The sequence below is a fragment of the Bombina bombina genome, chromosome 3, assembly GCF_027579735.1.
Source record: "Bombina bombina isolate aBomBom1 chromosome 3, aBomBom1.pri, whole genome shotgun sequence".
Taxonomy (NCBI): domain Eukaryota; kingdom Metazoa; phylum Chordata; class Amphibia; order Anura; family Bombinatoridae; genus Bombina; species Bombina bombina.
The window spans coordinates 321,628,444-321,648,536 of record NC_069501.1 but is presented as its reverse complement, the minus strand read 5'-3'; the positions used below and the strand labels follow the sequence as shown (position 1 = coordinate 321,648,536).

The following is a 20,093-nucleotide window of genomic DNA, read 5'->3' as shown; positions in this document are numbered from 1 at the left end:
ATTTGTCCTTGTATTAAACCTCCATCACATTATATTATCCGTGACCCGCCTATCACCTTTGTACCTCGTGCCATTAATAGTAAGTACACAATGGCCCTGGCCCCCCTCTGGCAGCAGCCGGCCCCTTCACTTACCTTAGTCGACTCGTCGTTGTCGAATGTTGCCTCGGCCCGGTGTCCTCCTTGGCTCCTTTATGTTATCACATGGCAACACCCTGTCTGCTGCATCTCCTGCTGCCTGAGCCTCTAATTAGCAGTTTAAATTGTGTGCACATGACGTGTGGAGGCGGAGCTGAGCAGCCAGACAGAGCCAGGGCAGGTGATCATTAATATGTTGACCAGATTCCGGATTTATACACATCCACCGGTCCACATATTGCAGGTCAGGCTGCTGCTTACTTGTTACACCGGCTCTATGGTGTAACAAGTCTTTTTTTCATTCACAGTGCCAGCCAGGACTTGTCACGTTATGTGATATACCTTTAAGGTATATCTCGCCTTTAACAGGTAACTCCCTATTTATAGCACCTTTGGTTCAGGCATTCCTTGTCTGGAAATTGCTGTTACTAGAGTGAATCTGTTTCTCTAGTTAATATTGCTACTTGACTCTTTACTCTTGTCTGAATTTTCATATTTGGACTGTTTCTTTCTCCTTGGATTTCATTATCATTTAATCATTTGTTCTAACGAACTTTTCAACTTACTTATCCTGTCCGTATTTTCGGACTTCACTTGCTCTCTTGGATCACGAAGCCGCCGGAACTACTTACCGCAATCCGGAAGCCACACTCACACTGAAGACGCCGACCGGACCGGTCGTCAGGTACAAGTTCTCTCTGTTACAAATCGCTGCATATATCTTTATCCTGATTCTATGTTACTTACCTCAGGAATCAAAGTAACCAACATCTATACGATTGCCTAAATACCTAACGAAAGGATATGTGAATGGTCTTGTATATATTTTATGTTTGTATGTGTGAGTGCGTGAAGAGGATACATATTTAACAGAAGTTATTTCTCGGCTGAAGTTTATTCCTTATCCACCTGTGTGGTTATATCTCATCTGATCTGTTCTTAAACATATTTTGATTTATTAAATTCTGATATTCATTTTCTATCTAATCTGGAAAGACAATTCAGATTAAGACTTTGTGCTTTTATCTATAACAGTAACTCTCACTACTGACTAGTCAGGTTATCAAGACCATATTGCTTGACTATATTCAGGAAAAGAGATACAAACTTAATATTTTCACTGCAACAATATCTGCTACCGCAGATCATCTCATAATTTCCAGACCACAGTGAATTAAGTTGTAGTACTGTTATAGATTTTCATACAATGGATCCAACTGAAATAAAAAATCAGTTTACTAATATCCAACAAAAATTAGATTATCTTGCAAGAGGGTTAACTGAGGTTCAAACGGAAAATGCAGCACTAAAAACTATAGTCAAAGACTATGTAACTGCTAAACCTGACATACCAGAACCCCACATACAATATCCTCAAACTTTTACAGGCAAGAGACATGAATTCAGAGATTTTAAAAATGCTTGCCATCTTCTTTTCTCTTTAAGACCACGTACTTACCATACCGACCGCATCAAAGTTTGCACCACGATTTCTTTTCTACAAGGGGAACCTAGAACGTGGGCAAACAGATATTATGAGAACAATGATCCCATACTGGATTCATTACAAGAATTTTTCCAAGCCATGTCCAACTTATATGTAGACACTGACACACAGATAATAGCTGAATCCAAGTTACGTTCACTTAAACAAGGTAAGCATATACTACTGACTTCCAAATGTGGGCAATAGATTCTCAATGGAACCAGGTTAGCCTTAAAAATCAGTATAGACTGGGTCTATCTGAAACATTAAAAGATGAGCTTTCACATCAGGAGTTGCCAGACACTTTACCAGCTTTAATAAAATTAAGTACATCTATTGACAGAAGGCTTAGAGAAAGGCGTGCAGAAAGGGGGTCATATGATTCATCAACAAGGCGAACCATCACTTATAATTCAACTTCAGAAAAACCACAACTATATTCTACACCTATGGAAATTGGAGCGATTAAAGGACCTCTCACTCATGAAGAAAAGATAAGGAGGAGGGTTGAAAAATTGTGTTTATACTGTGCAAACAAGGAGCACTCTGTGTCTGAGTGTCCAATACTTCAGAAAAAAAAGAAGGGTAAGCATAAAAACCCAAATCACATTTGTCACATCTCAGATGATAAACAATTGACATTAACTCTCTCTTTACAGTGGGATCAGGAAAATATCCTAACCAGGGCGTTGATTGATTCCGGGGCATCAGGAAGCTATATTGATTCTGTGTTTGTTGAAAAAAATAAAATACCCTTAGTGTGCAAGCAAACACCTGTGTATGTTAAGTCTATAGATGGAACTTTGATAAAAAAAGGTCCTATTACACATCATACTGTACCTTTATTAGTCAAATCCAATACAGGTCACACAGAATACATACAATTTGATGTAATACCAATTGCATTGCATAACTTAATCTTAGGGTATACATGGTTACAACTACATAATCCAGTAATAAACTGGAAACACTCAGAACTTACACTAACCTCTTCCTATTGCACTAAAACTTGTTACCCTCATACTGTTATAGCTGCACTTGAAGAAGGGATACCAGGTTTGTATCAGGATTTGGCAGAGGTTTTCAATCTAAAGGAAGCAGAAAATTTACCTCCACATAGGAGTTTCGATTGTCCTATAGACCTTGTTCCAGGGTCGCAGATACCACATGGAAAAATGTATCCATTATCACAAGAAGAATTAAAATTCTTGAGGACATATTTGGATGAGAATTTAAGAAAGGGATTCATTACTCATTCAACTTCCCCAGAAGCGGCAGGCATGTTTTTAGTTAAATTTAAAGATAAATCATTAAGACCTATAATTGACTATAGGGCTCTTAATGCCATTACAATAAAAAACAGATATCCATTACTATTGATTCCAGAGCTCATAGAGCGATTGAAAGGAGCAAACATTTACACCAAGCTAGATCTGAAAGGTGCGTATAACCTTATTAGGATCAAAAAAGGGGATGAGTGGAAGACTGCATTTAGGACCAGATACGGTTTATATCAATATAATGTTATGCCATTCGGGTTAACCAACGCCCCAGCGACCTTTCAGCATTTCATTAATGAAATATTCTATGATTTACTGGATGTTTGTTTCATTGTATATCTAGATGATATACTTATTTACTCGAAGAATCCACAAGAACATGAAAAACATGTTCGATGGGTTTTAACAAGATTAAAAGAGCATAAACTATACGCAAAACAAGAAAAATGTCTTTTTCCTGTGAATAGAATAAAGTTCCTTGGTTATATCATAACACCCAACAGGATTCAAATGGATCCCGAAAAAGTATCTGCTATATTGCAATGGCCTATACCAAAATCGATACGAGCTCTGCAAAGATTTATCGGATTCGCGAATTACTATAGAAAATGTATTGATAATTTTTCTAACATCGTTAAACCTTTGACTGAACTAACCAGTAAGAAACAAAGGTATAAGTGGACAGAACAGGCACAGATAGCTTTTGATTACTTAAAAGAGAAATTTTCTAAAGCTCCACTGCTACACATACCAGATAACAATCTTCAATATGTACTAGAAGTAGACGCTTCCAGTTCTGGAATTGGAGCCATCCTTTCACAATACAATAAGGAACAGACAGAGATGAACCCAGTTGGTTACTACTCCAGAAGATTTTCTCCTGCTGAAATTAATGATAGCATAGGAGATAAGGAGTTATTAGCCATAAAAACTTCTCTTGAACAATGGAGGCACTTATTAGAAGGAACTGAGAAACCATTCAAAGTGTTCACAGATCACAAGAATTTAGAATACTTAAAGAAAAGCAAAACCTTGTCTGCTCGACAAGTAAGATGGTCTTTATTTTTAGACAGATTCAATTTTATAATTACATACAAACCTGGTCACTTGAACGTAAAGGCAGACGCTCTATCAAGAATACAAGAAGAATCACATCATGAAGCGATAGTTCCTATTATACCAGCTGAAAGATTTATTGGAGTACTAACTCCTCTGGAGAAGGAAATAATAAAGGCAATACAGAAAGAGGATGATTATCCTAAGAACTGTATTAAAAACTCAGAAACAGGTCTTTATTATCATAAAGACAAGTTATATGTTCCGGAAGTAATGAGAACCCATATATTAAAAAACACCCACGACGAACCTTTATCTGGACATACAGGTATACAAAAAACAATAGAAAAAACAAGAAGAAGTTTCTGGTGGCCACAAATGGATCAAGACATTCAACAATATGTTACCTCTTGCGATACTTGCGCTAGAAATAAAGTTGATCACAGGGGACCAATTGGATTGTTAAACCCACTGCCAGTTCCTGATAGGCCCTGGTCCACAATTTCAATGGATTTCATTGTAGACTTACCTCTATCACACCGACAAAATACGATATTAGTAGTAATAGATCACTTAACAAAGATGGGACATTTTATACCATTGAAAAGTTTACCTAACGCTTACATCACTGCGAATGTTTTTCTAAACCATATTGTAAAGTTACATGGGCTTCCAACAACTATTATCACAGACAGGGGGACACAATTTACTTCAGCATTCTGGAGATCCTTATGTAAGTTGTTGAAAATAAACTCCAGGTATTCAACAGCATTTCACCCACAAACTAATGGCATGACAGAAAAATTAAACCAAACATTAGAACAATATCTACGGTGTTACGTATCCCATCTTCAAGATGATTGGATTAATTATTTACCCATGGCCGAGTTTTCATATAACAACTCAATTTCAACATCAACAAAAATGACACCTTTTTATGTAACTTATGGATATCATCCAACTAACATACTGATTACCAATACTGAGGTGAACTCAACAGTTGCTAAAGATTACTCAAGTAAGTTACATGAACGATTAGCGTTGGTTAAATCTCACCTCACGGAAGCCAAGATTTATCAGAAGCGGTATTATGATATGCATCATAGACCTCGTCCTTTATATAAAATTGGTGACAAAGTTCTATTATCGATTAAAAACCTAAAGGTGCATGTACCTTCAAAGAAATTAGCAAACCAGTTTATTGGCCCTTTTGAAATAGACAAGATTGTGAATCCTTATACTGTCAGATTGGTATTACCACCTTCATATAAGATACATCCCACATTTCATGTATCATTAATAAAACCATACAAAGCAACGAATAAGGATGATGACCTTAAACCCCCTGCTATTCAAATAGATGATCAGGAGGAATATGAAATTGAGAAGATTTTGGATTCAAGAATCCGTGGTCGTCACCTGGAATACCTTCTGAAGTGGAGAGGTTTTGGACCTGAGGATAATTCATGGCAAAGACAATCTGAGGTTCATGCTCCGCGTCTTATACAGTGTTTTCACAAACGGTACCCATTGAAACCAACCATTGCTGATGTGGGGAGACCTTGGAGGGGGGAGTGTGTGATATACCTTTAAGGTATATCCCGCCTTTAACAGGTAACTCCCTATTTATAGCACCTTTGGTTCAGGCATTCCTTGTCTGGAAATTGCTGTTACTAGAGTGAATCTGTTTCTCTAGTTAATATTGCTACTTGACTCTTTACTCTTGTCCTAATTTTCATATTTGGACTGTTTCTTTCTCCTTGGATTTCGTTATCATTTAATCATTTGTTCTAACGAACTTTTCAACTTACTTATCCTGTCCGTATTTTTGGACTTCACTTGCTCTCTTGGATCACGAAGCCGCCGGAACTACTTACCGCAATCCGGAAGCCGCACTCACACTGAAGACGCCGACCAGACCGGTCGTCAGGTACAAGTTCTCTCTGTTACAAATCGCTGCATATATCTTTATCCTGATTCTATGTTACTTACCTCAGGAATCAAAGTAACCAACATCTATACGATTGCCTAAATACCTAACGAAAGGATATGTGAATGGTCTTGTATATATTTTATGTTTGTATGTGTGAGTGCGTGAAGAGGATACATATTTAACAGAAGTTATTTCTCGGCTGAAGTTTATTCCTTATCCACCTGTGTGGTTATATCTCATCTGATCTGTTCTTAAACATATTTTGATTTATTAAATTCTGATACTCATTTTCTATCTAATCTGGAAAGACAATTCAGATTAAGACTTTGTGCTTTTATCTATAACAGTAACTCTCACTACTGACTAGTCAGGTTATCAAGACCATATTGCTTGACTATATTCAGGAAAAGAGATACAAACTTAATATTTTCACTGCAACAATATCTGCTATCGCAGATCATCACACGTTATTACCTAGGCTAACCGACTCCTGCTTGAGATAACTTCCTTCACATGAGTGTTGACACGCTGCCGAGTGCCCCCCACCGCCCCCCTACACAACAAAATATAAGGAAAAAAAATCGTAATAATTTTTTTCTATAGAAAAAAATTGCAGCTTCAGTATGATGCATGGGGCAGGCCCCTTTTAGAAGCTGGACCCTCAGGCCAGGGCTGATTTGCTTGACTTCTCAGTCGACCCCTGCCACTACACCTCCAGGTAGACCTATCATTAGTGTCATAGATTCACTCACCTCCAACTTGTCGGCCTTCATTGACTATTTCCTCCAGCCCTATGCTCAACAAGCAAAGTCATATCTAATAGACACCCGGCATGTTTTACAAATACTAAATGAGACAGTCTGGCAAGATAATTATATATGGGTAACGATGGATGTTACTTCCCTTTACTCTATCATTGACCATAAGAAGGGGATAGAAGCAGTCAAATGGAAGCTTTTAAATTATCCAAATTTACAACCGAAACTTTTAGATTTCATCATAAGGGCCATAGATTTTATCTTACACCATAATTTCTTCTGGCATAATGATCAATATTTTCTACAATTTTTTGGTACCGCCATGGGCACCAGGTTAATGCCAAGCTATGCCAATATCTATATGGCTTTTTTTGAAAATAATCACATTTAGCATAATGCTGAGTTTGGTGCTGACCTGGCGTCCTTGCATATGTACATTGATGATGTGATCTGTATTTGGAATGGAGGGGAATCCAAATTAACCCAATTTGTGGCAAAAATCAATAATAATAATATGTCCATTATTTTGACTCCAGAACACAATAATCACAAAATACATTTTCTTGATCTCACTCTATATGTAGAGGAAAATGTAATCCATAGCAAAACCTTCTTCAAAGAATGTGATACTAATACATACATTAAACATGACAGATGTCATCATCCAGATTGGTTAAAAGCAGTACCTAAGGGACAGTTCCTAAGAATTAGAAGAAACTGCAGCAATTTGGATGAACATAAAAATCAGTCAGACATTCTAAAACATAGATTTTTAAAGAAGGGCTATAAAAACAACACATTGGAGTCAGAAAGATTAGATGTAAGAAATAGAGAAAGATCTAAACTACTCAGTCAAACAAAGAGAGATAATAAATTGACCAACTTTCTAAAATTTGTAACAACTTTCAATACAGAGCACTTTACCATTAAAAAGAAAATCGTAGAAAAACACTGGCACATCTTAAAAGATGATGCATTTCTGGGTCCCACTATCCCAAAGAAACCCACTATAATTTTTAGAAAAGGTCAGAATCTTAAATCAAAAATTGGCACCTTCAATGATAAAAGGGATGGCTCGAAAAAAGCCCATTCCAATTAGTGATTTGACAGGATTTTATACTTGTGGTAGGTGTAAAGGATGCAATAACTCTAAGAGAGTAAATAAAACATTCACTTCTTCAGTTAATGGGAAAATTTATGACATCAAGGATTTCATTACGTGCAAAAACAAAAATATGATATACCTGTTGCAATGTGAATGCAAAAGTCAATATTTAGGGCAAACATCAAGATTCCTAAAGACAAGAATATTAGAACTTCTTAACAAAATAGATAAAGCCCATGATGATCATGGAATACCAATACATTGTAACAACTGTCAACACCTCTGAAAGAAACCTTCCTGTGGATAGGAATAGAGAGAGCGAAAACACACTGGAGAGGGGGTGATATGGCCAAAGAACTAGATCAAAGAGAACTTAAATGGATCCATATATTAAAGACATACGCACAATGGAGTTTAAAGATACTAAAATTGCTGCATTTGTTTAGGTTAATCCACCACAAACGTTACTCTATATACCGTGTATACATGCTTAAAATTGCATACTTATTGGGTAATAATGTAGTGGCATAGAAAAAAATTGCGAGTCTAAGATACGCATTATTTCGTTCCTATTACTAAACATAAAAAAATCTTAAATGGCATATACTGTATATTCTTGCTTTATGTCATTGCTAACTCTTTGCTTTAGCTAATGAGGCTGTATTTATAGCATTAGTATAAATGTTCACCAAAAAGGTTTACAATGTTAATATAACGTTTTTGCAAACTTCGAAATATTCATGAAATCATCAAATTTTAGAGGGCCTTTATATAATTCTCTATTGATGTATTAATATTTTATAAAATACTACATGGATGTGCTAATATAAACTACTTTTGTCCCTTTTTCCATCATAGTCTATTGATTTATTTAAATAAATTACTTATGTCTCAGTTGCCTATTTTCTCAAAGGCGGTTTTTCTGTGATATCCATACATGTGGAATTTCAAAACAACATGTTGTTTATGGCTTAACTAGCATGTATTTTGTCTCCTCTGTGTCCAATTGTTATTATAGTTCATTCCAGCACTAAGTTGCTTGTTTTCTCAAAGAACTGACAGCAACATTGAACTATCATCTCTCATTGGACACGTAACAGCATGTGACTGACACAAACAAAAACAGACCTGTTTGGGAACTTCTACACACAAAAAAACTGGAAAGGAAAGTGAATAAGAGAATGGTCTGGGATTGGTTGTTATTTTTTAAAATAACATGTTCTTATTGACTGTTGATAAATCAATTCTTTAGGTATGAATTTTTACGTTCTAACTTAGATAAATTGTATATGTTTTTTTTACATGCATGTTATCTATGCTTTAGTTTAATTGTTAGAGTAAGCTGTATTCAATTTTTTATTAGGTTTCTATGTTATCGGGTGTAAATCTGACCTCATCCAATGAGGTATCAGATACGTTTTATGCTTGGTATTTAAAGCCGCCTGCTATAAGGTATTGTATATGACTTTCTGTAAGCCTTACTATATTTTAATTGCTCTTGAAAAAGATGGTATAACCTTTGAAACACGTTGAGCTTTTATATTTAAAGAAGTTTTGTTTTCTATTTTCCTGACCGTTTGTGGAGCCGTTTATCCAATACCATTCTGTGAGTATTTTACACTTGTTTACAATGTGTTTGGAAACACTACGCCAATGTGAAAAATCTCTCAACAGACACAGATACAGTCCTTTTGGAAAAATTGTGGAATCCTTGGGAACCCTCCCACGAACCAGCGCCTCCTTCTACAACCTATATCGATTTAACAGCTTTTGGGAGAGACTGTTGGAAGGGAGTGCTTATCCATATTGTATATCTTCTTTTTTTGTCTACTTTAAATATAGGTAAGCTATTAACCAGCTTATTTTCTTCTGCCCAGGTTACATTCCCATAGGAAATTAGTGGTTTACAAATTTCTGTTAATGAACAAATAATGTTGTAAAAATTTGACTGAACAGAAAAACCCAATCAACTAATCTTGGACCAAAAAATAGAATTTTTTTCTATGATTCACCTGAAACAATTTTTTTTATCTTTGCACATATCTTATAATGAGGTGTCTGTATGTTGCATACCAGATGTTTATAAGAAGAAGTGTGTGTAAAAAGCGCCTAAACAGAAGGCTAAGGTAGCTAAAATTAGGAATATTTATTAAAAGTATGACTGGGTTAAGAAACTATCTAACATTTAAAAATACAATATGCGTTAAAAGCATGGATTCATGTATAAACAATATGTAAAATATACTGTATATAAAATATTAATCCTGAAAACAGCAATACAATTGAATCATGACAAATTATGGTTATGGCATATGCCTAGTCGTGTATATTAAGACTCTCAAAGTTTGTGTCATGAGGTGCACCTTCTAAGGACTTAGCCTTAGAGTTGGAAAAAAGTGAAAATATAAAAACAGTCTAAAAATAAACTTCAGAAAAAATCTTACACAAGTCCAAAGTGAAAAGATATGGCTTCAAAAAGTAGAACAATAAATAAAACATGTGCAGAAATACACAAATATATGCAAAAAGTGTGAACAAATATACCAAAAATATGAAAAATGTGAAATTTTTTAAAAATATATCAGAACTTGCTGTGTATGGGTTATACCAATGTGTCTAAATTTGAATCCTTTGAGTGTCCTAGAAGTCCTTGTGGAAAACCTGAAGTGTCCTGTAAAAATAAATAACAATATTACAGAATATCTATACCACCTGTGTATGGTATTGGGAATAGGCTTACCAGTGTTTGTCCACCCGTTTCGGCCCCTATATGTGGGCCTTTATCAAGACTTGATAAAGGCCCACTTATAGGGGCCAAAACGCATTGACAAACACTGATAAGCGTATTTCCAATACCATATGAGTATCAACACGTGATATAATTTACAGCACTTCTACTGTTTTCTTCCATTGTGCCAGGGATTGTCAGGCAAGCCTGCTTACAATTACACAAGGAGGGGGAGCTGTACACCATAATAATGGTGCTTTAAGCAGCAGTGCATTTTGGGGCATTTCCTGAATAGGACAATGTTAGTGACCATAGTTGTGCAAATGTAATAAAAGATAAATACAAATATGCAGCAGGATTGTCTAGAGTCGACTTTGGGTAAAAATGGATTTATATCATGCGTGCAAATCTTGGATGGGAAGAAAAATATAGCTGCTTCACTTTCTTCACTTTAGTGCAGCACTTCTCTTATAAAGCACTAGTGTACCGTGGTGCACCATTTGAGAACCACTGGTCTATAGAAACTTTCAAGAGCTGCCATACACCTCACATTTGCTGTGACACCTGGGCAATGCCTCCTGCTGCACATCCCTGCAATAGACCTTATATTGGTAGATTCAAAACCAAGGTTTATCATGGACACCAGGTCCAGTTAGCCCTGAGACCTTATAGGATAATTGGGAAGCATTGCATCCTTGGCTCTTTTATGACTTTATTTCATAACTGAATTAGTAATTCATTGAATTGTGACTGTTGATGTCTTTATATGAGGATCCTAGCTTCAATCAAGACCACATATTTGGGGATTAAACTGGAGTACCACAAGAGTAATTGGGGGAGTAAGATTATGGTACTGAAATTGTAGAATTATTTATTTTATTATGCTGTTTGTTAAAATACAATATATTTCATATATATTAGTCTCTAATCAGATTTGTACATCCAATATCTATATCTCTGATGTTTAACAGAACTTGAGAAGTGCAATCCAGCAGCTTATTTAAATATATAGTATTATGCCCATGTATCCACACTTACCCTAGCAGCAGTCCACTATCTTCCCCAGATATTATGTTTTTACTTTTCTAAAGCACGATGGTACGGCCAATCAAACGGTGCATACTTCCACTGCCATAACTCAGCCCATTTTCAGTAGTCTCACATGCACAGCAAAACCTAGAGGTAAATTTATCAAGCAGCAGATGCTGATTATTGAGGGCGAGCCTTTTGGCTTGCCAGAAACAGAAGTAAAGAAGCAGCAGTCTTAAGACCGCTGCTCCTTAACTCGTCTGCCACCTCTGAGGTTGCGGATTGCAATCATCGCGATCACATATGATCGGGATGATTGACACCACCTGCAAATGGCCGATTGGCCGCGAATATGCAGGGGGCAGAATTGCACAAACATTTCACTAGAAATGCTTGTGCAATGTTAAATGCTGACAGCGTATGCTGTCGGCATTTAGCGATAAAGGGAGCACATGATTCGCTATAGCTATAGCTATATATGATAAATATACCCCCTAGAGTAAACTGAGATCTTGAGATCTCTTGTGACTGTTTACTGTTTTTTTCTTTTGCATTATCTATTAAATACTAAACTTATCGCGCTTACTAGTGTTGCAGTGATCTGACTACAAACGTTGCCTTATTATAGAGGCTAAAACACTTATTAATTGTTTTGTAGGAATCCAGTCTTATGATGAAGCCTAATATTAATAAACTGATTTTGATGTTACCAGTTGCAGTAATGGAACTTATTGTGAAGCTCAATTTAGCAGAAAGCACAAAACAAGGTAAGTATTTACATTTAATGTATTTATTTTATTAATTATTATAAATTCTGCATGAGACCTAAAATATTCAACATGTAAAAAATGGACATAAAACAGTACATTGACGTTTGTTCTATTTGTCAGACTCTTTTTTTTTTTTTTTTACTATACTTACAGTTGCTTAATGGGATAGGATAGTCAAAATGAAACATACATGATTGAGATAGAACACGCCAAAACAAAGATTTGCAACAAGTGTAAACTCCAAACAAGAATTCAATTGCAGAAGATTCCTTGTCACCTGTTACATTTACAAGATAGACCATACAGATTGAGGGGCCGAATTATCAAGGGCTGAATGGCCCTTGCACACCCTGTTCCAGTGCGAGCCTTCAGGCTTGCCGGAAACAGCAGTTAAGAAGCAGCAGTCTTAGGATCGCTGTTCCTTAACTGGTCCGCCGCCTCTGAGCGGCAGGCAGCAATTAACCCAATCAGATACTATTGGGTTAATTGACAACCCCTGCTAGCGGGCAATTGGTCGCAAATCTTCAGGGGGCGGCAATCTGCATATGCTGTCGGCATTCAGCAATGTTGGGCAGAAATGATCGCTACAGCGTATCATGTCCGTTTGACTGATGGTAAATCGGCCCCCAAGTGTTCTTATAAATTATACAAAAGCAGCTGTGACCCCGACCTCTTGCTAAAGGGAGCGTCTGCTCTGAATTTGTTTTTATATTGAAGTCCCAATACATTTCTATCTTTTTATCTGGATGCCTCAAGGAATTTCTTTTTGTATACTTACATTTCTCCTCATTATGGTGCATGCTGCTTGATTGACCTCCTGCCCTGTGTAGCCCGGAAGTACACTGAGTATCTACTGTTTGCCTTGTGTGCCGGAAAACGGAGGCGCGTCTGTCTGGGCTCCAGGAATGCCGGTCCTTTGAAAGAGGAAAGAGACTAGTGCCCGCTGAAGATTACGCTACCGGAATAGCACGAACCCCAGCAGTCGGTAAGCGCCACTTTCTATGTCTGATTGCTACACTTATTAACCCCTAATCTGCCGACCGGACCTCACCGCTACTATAATAAAGTTATTAACCCCTAATCTGCCTCACTCCCACCTCAATAACCCTATTATAAATAGTATTAACCCCTAATCTGCCCTCCCTAACATCACCGACACCTAACTTCAAGTATTAACCCCTAATCTGCCGACCGGACCTCACCACTACTCTATTAAATTTATTAACCCCTAAAGCTAAGTCTAACCCTAACACTAACACCCCCTTAAGTTAAATATAATTTTTATCTAACAAAATAAATTAACTCTTATTAAATAAATTATTCCTATTTAAAGCTAAATACTTACCTGTAAAATAAACCCTAATATAGCTACAATATAAATTATAATTATATTGTAGCTATTTTAGGATTAATATTTATTTTACAGGCAACTTTGTATTTATTTTAACCAGGTACAATAGCTATTAAATAGTTAATAACTATTTAATAGCTACCTAGTTAAAATAATTACAAAATTACCTGTAAAATAAATCCTAACCTAAGTTACAATTAAACCTAACACTACACTATCAATGAATTAATTAAATAAAATACCTACAATTATCTACAATTAAACCTAACAATACACTATCAATAAATTAATTACATACAAATACCTACAATTAAATACAATTACATAAACTAACTAATGTACAAAAAATAAAAAAAGAACTAAGTTACAAAAAATAAAAAAATAATTTACAAACATTAGAAAAATATTACAACAATTTTAAGCTAATTACACCTACTCTAAGCCCCCTAATAAAATAAAAAAGCCCCCCAAAATAAAAAAATACCCTACCCTATTCTAAAATACAAATAGAAAAGCTCTTTTACCTTACCAGCCCTTAAAAGGGCCTTTTGCGGGGCATGCCCCAAAGAATTCTGCTCTTTTGCCTGTAAAAAAATATATACAATACCCCCCAACATTACAACCCACCACCCACATACCCCTAATCTAACCCAAACCCCCTTAAATAAACCTAACACTAAGCCCCTGAAGATCTCCCTACCTTATCTTCACCATGCTGGGTATCACCGATCCGTCCAGAGGAGGCTCCGAAGTCTTCATCCAAGCCCAAGCTGGGGCTGAAGAAATCCATCATCCGGCTGAAGAGGTCCATCATCGGGCTGAAGAAGTCCATCATCAGGCTGAAGAGGTCCATCATCGGGCTGAAGAGATCCATCATCCGGCTGAAGAGGTCCATCATCGGGCTGAAGAGGTCCATCATCGGGCTGAATAGATCCATCATCCGGCTGAAGTCTTCTATCAAGCGGCATCTTCAATCTTCTTTCTTCTGGATCCATCTTCATCCCGCCGACACGGAACATCCATCCTGGCCGAATGACGGTTCCTTTAAATGACGTCATCCAAGATGGTGTCCCTCGAATTCCGATTGGCTGATAGGATTCTATCAGCCAATTGGAATTAAGGTAGGAAAATTCTGATTGGCTGATGGAATCAGCCAATCAGATTGAGCTCGCATTCTATTGGCTGTTCCGATCAGCCAATAGAATGCGAGCTCAATCTGATTGGCTGATTGGATCAGCCAATCGGATTGAACTTGAATCTGATTGGCTGATTCCATCAGCCAATCAGAATTTTCCTACCTTAATTCTGATTGGCTGATAGAATCCTATCAGCCAATCGGAATTTGAGGGATGCCATCTTGGATGACGTCATTTAAAGGAACCGTCATTCGTCGGGAAGTCGTTGGCCAGGATGGATTTTCCGGGTCGGCAGGATGAAGATGAATCCGGAAGAAAGAAGATTGAAGATGCCGCTTGATAGAAGACTTCAGCCGGATGATGGACCTCTTCAGCCGGATGATGGATCTCTTCAGCCCGATGATGGACCTCTTCAGCCCGATGATGGACCTCTTCAGCCGGATGATGGATCGCTTCAGCCCGATGATGGACCTCTTCAGCCCCCACTTGGGCTTGGATGAAGACTTCGGAGCCTCCTCTGGACGGATTGGTGATACCTGGCGTGGTGAAGATAAGGTAGGGAGATCTTCAGGGGCTTAGTGTTAGGTTTATTTAAGGGGGTTTGGGTTGATTAGGGGTATGTGGGTGGTGGGTTGTAATGTTGGGGGGGTATTGTATGTTTTTTTTTTTACAGGCAAAAGAGCAGAATTCTTTGGGGAATGCCCCGCAAAAGGTCCTTTTAAGGGCTGGTAAGGTAAAAGAGCTTTTCTATTTGTATTTTAGAATAGGGTAGGGCATTATTTTATTTTGGGGGGGCTTTGTTATTTTATTAGGGGGCTTAGAGTAGGTGTAATTAGCTTAAAATTGTTGTAATTTTTTTCTAATGTTTGTAAATTATTTTGTTATTTTTTGTAACTTAGTTCTTTTTTTATTTTTTGTACTTTAGTTAGTTTATTTAATTGTATTTAATTGTAGGTATTTGTATGTAATTAATTTATTGATAGTGTAGTGTTAGGTTTAATTGTAGATAATTGTAGGTATTTTATTTAATTAATTTATTGATAGTGTAGTGTTAGGTTTAATTGTAACTTAGGTTAGGATTTATTTTACAGGTAATTTTGTAATTATTTTAACTAGGTAGCTATTAAATAGTTATTAACTATTTAATAGCTATTGTACCTGGTTAAAATAAATACAAAGTTGCCTATAAAATAAATATTAATCCTAAAATAGCTACAATATAATTATAATTTATATTGTAGCTATATTAGGGTTTATTTTACAGGTAAGTATTTATCTTTAAATAGGAATAATTTATTTAATAAGAGTTAATTTATTTTGTTAGATAAAAATTATATTTAACTTGGGGGGTGTTAGTGTTAGGGTTAGACTTAGCTTTAGGGGTTAATACATTTAATAGAGTAGCGGTGAGGTCTGGTTGGCAGATTAGGGGTTAATTCTTGAAGTTAGGTGTCGGTGATGTTAGGGAGGGCAGATTAGGGGTTAATACTATTTATTATAGGGTTATTGAGGCGGGAGTGAGGCGGATTAGGGGTTAATAACTTTATTATAGTAGCGGTGAGGTCCGGTCGGCAGATTAGGGGTTAATAATTGTAGGTAGGTGGCGGCGACGTTGGGGGCGGCAGATTAGGGGTTAATAAATATAATATAGGGGTCAGCGGTGTTAGGCGCAGCAGATTAGGGGTACATAGGGATAACGTAAGTTGCGGCGGTGTGCGGTCAGCAGATTAGGGGTTAAAAAATTTTAATAGAGTGGCGGCAATGTGAGGGGCCTCGGTTTAGGGGTACATAGGTAGTTTATGGGTGTTAGTGTACTTTAGAGCACAGTAGTTAAGAGCTTTATGAACCGGCGTTAGCCCAGAAAGCTCTTAACTCCTGGCTTTTTGCTGCAGCTGGAGTCTTGACGTTAGTTTTCTAACGCTCACTTCAACCAAGACTCTAAATACCAGCGTTAGAAAGATCCCATTGAAAAGATAGGATACGCAATTGGCGTAAGGTGATCTGCGGTATCGAAAAGTCGCGGCTGCAAAGTGAGCATTAGACCCTTTCCTGACTGACTCTAAATACCAGCGGGTGGCCAAAACCAGCGTTAGGAGCCCCTAACGCTGGTTTTGACGGCTAACGCAGAACTCTAAATCTAGCGGAAAGTTATGTACAAGCAATAGTGCAGTAATAAAATTAGAACATTTTATTTTTCCCACTTTTGTATACCTTTAAAGCTCCATTCTTTAAAGGGACATGAAAAACCCCCACGTTTTCTAAAATGCAATAGGTGAGATTAAACAAGTTACATTTTTTTGTGTGAAAAATCTTAGAAGCAAAGTAAACACCAATAAAGTATATTATTCAATTCTTTTTTCTTTCCACTAAAGTAAAAATGGAGAGACGGACACTGACTTCTAGCTTCCGAAAATATATGAGTTAATTCTCATATATATTTCTGAGGCCTTTTTTATTACGGTCTTATATTTATTTTCACTAGATTCTTGCGAATTATTAATGTTTAATGGAACTCTAAAGTCAAAATTAAACTTTCATGATTCAGATAGAACATGCAATTTTAAACAATTTTCCATTATGTTTCTATTATATAAATATGATTTTTTTTTTTATATACACACTTTCTGAAGGCACCAGCTTCTACTTAGCATGTACAAAAATTCACAGTATAAATCTATATACATTTTGTGATTGGCTGATGGATGTCACATGATGTAGATGGAAGAAAAAGTGAATTTGTTTTGCTATTTGTCAGAAAAAATATATACTGTTTCATTACATTTAATTGAAATACTCTATATATGCACACTGTTTCATTACTTCTGTAAAACAATATTCTTGTCGTCCTTTTTTTAAATGATTACTAAAAATGATTAGATTTGTCTACATATAGGGCCAAATTATGAGTGGCGCACTAACAGTTAAGTGTAAGCGATATCGGGTTTATCGCGACTGTTTGCATGTGTCAGGTGTATCGTCCATATTACTAGTTGAAAGTAAACATGATTATTTGAGCGCAATTGAATTTAACATGCGTCAGGGTAGCGCAACCTCAGAGCTTTGGTAAACTGTTTATAGAAACAAAAAAGCATCAAAAAACGCATCAAAAATACATTTAAATTTATAACACTATTTTTTAAAACATATTAAAATGAGGCCTCAGGTGTTAGAAAAAAGGCATGTAAAATGAGTTACATGGTACAAGCAATGCGTCAGATATTTACATCATAACATATCTTAGGATGTACCTAGAAAATAATATTCCTCACTATTTTTCCCCTCTAAACGATATAGGCCACTCTTAGACCTTAGCAGACCTCTTTTGGGTCTTCAGCAAAGTCATTTATAAAAGTTATTGGGAATGTATCTGCAACAAATAAAAGTGCAAGAAAAATAAAACTGTTATAGAAAATTAGGGTAGAATCTTTATGGCGTGAGGGAGTACCCCATGTCAGGCTCATGTTATGGTATAAATTACCTGTACACACATGTGTATATATATATATATATATATATATATATATATAAACATACATATGCATGATCTTAATTGGATAGAGTAGTGACTAAGGGAGAGGGGGGGGATTTTAACATAGATCACTGGAATATGTTTTAGATTATCCCTATGCAAAGGGTATACTGGTGGCTACGCCTGTTCCTAATTGTAATATGAGTAAGAGCTATGCGTTTAGACCATGTTTGATTTCTCTGCCCTGCAGCTCCGGCCGCAAGCCACATGGGGGGAGCCTAGACATTAATAAGGCAGATACATTTGCCCTTCTAGATTATATATGCAGGACACTTGTAAGAATATATACTGGTGATGTGATAGTCAGTGTCTTTAAAAGTGTTCCTCAGAGAGACAATTGAAGACATGATAAAGACATTCAGTAAAGTCTAACAACTTTTAATAATGGAGCTCAAGTCAAACTCAAATATAGTAAAATATCTCGAACAAGCTATAGGTGGTACTAGAAAAATGTTATAAGTATATCTTCAACCTCATGAACCAATAATACTATACTTTCAGTGTGAAGGGATAGCTTTATGTATCAGGCAGACTTAGCGAAGCATATGTACGATTTGTTCAGCACACCCTGGTCAACATGGGATGCAGGTCTGTCAAATAGCTTACAAATATGAGAAGTTGATCGTTGATATATTATCTCGGGATAAACTATATTAGATATAGAAAGGGATTATCTGTATTGGCCAAACATGCGATGCACATTGAATAACTGCATGAAATACAACCCAAACATCAAACTAAACATTATATCGCCAGGTGATTATTTTAATCGGCATTTGCCATTCAGTGAATATAGTAACATTTGGTAGGAGTGCATTTCCAAATAGTTAAACCCCCGTGTCCAGCTGGTCATAATGGGCGGTGTGAATGTGAATTGTTATAGAATACTTGCCAGACGAGATCAACTGGCACAGGGGGTCAGAGTTCCTGATGTCGTTTGCAATATTAATTTTTAATAATGTGTTTAACTGTGTATATACTGTAAATATTTCACATTCCAATGTTCTGTACAAAGCAGAATATATTCATAGTATTTATAAATATATATTCATATATATACATATATATATATATATATAGTTATAGATATATATTGTACCAAAATACCATTAGATACATATAGAAATATGTATTTATGAATAAATCGAACATATACTGAAATTTGAAGAACATTGGAATGTGAAATATTCATATTTTCATGTCGGGTTAGTGCACTTGAGAAAATATGATCGGGTTTGCAAGCGAGTACGGTGTTCGTTTTTTCCCCACTTTTCTTGCTTCATTGAGTTCCATAGGGGAATACGTTAACGCAGTCGCAATATTCTAACTTCAGCTTTTTGCGCACATCAGGTTAGCATGCAAGTTAAAACGTTATACTTTTAACTTTTTATGAGTTCTACCCATCGTGTGCAAAAACCTTACTTCTAGCGGAGTGATAAATCCACTTGTAAGCTGGCCCATAGTACGAGCATTGAGCATACTAGATAATAAAGCTACAAGATAGTACTACATCCAAATACATGGCAAACAATTATTTTCTTCTTTGTCTGATTAAAGGGACATTAAACACCACTTGTTTTTGTGTAAAAAAAAAATGTTTTCTCTTCCGCTTCCTAGAGAGGCTATATCTGTAACATATATTTTCCAATTAACTTCTATTATCAAAGTTGATTTATTCTATTGGTATCATTTGCTGAAGGAGCAGCAATGCACTACTGGGAGCTAACTAAAGATGTTGTATGAGCCAATGACAAGAGACTACATTGCTGCTCAGAAGCCTGCCTAGGTATGATTT

At 36.3% G+C, this 20,093-nt stretch overlaps 1 protein-coding gene across 4 annotated transcripts in view; it reads left to right on the top strand.

The window, feature by feature from the left end:
- Positions 1–20,093, top strand: part of LOC128653239 (interleukin-5 receptor subunit alpha) — a 125,262-nt gene that overhangs the window by 44,227 nt on the left and 60,942 nt on the right. For 2 of the 4 annotated variants that reach the window (XM_053706424.1, XM_053706422.1), the window contains exons 2-3: positions 9,430–9,597; positions 12,171–12,279. In XM_053706424.1, the coding sequence (XP_053562399.1) occupies positions 12,183–12,279 (97 nt within the window). In that variant the 5' untranslated portion in view covers positions 9,430–9,597; positions 12,171–12,182. The remainder of the gene's footprint in view (positions 1–9,429; positions 9,598–12,170; positions 12,280–20,093) is intronic. The other 2 variants (XM_053706425.1, XM_053706423.1) reach the window with 1 other exon arrangement.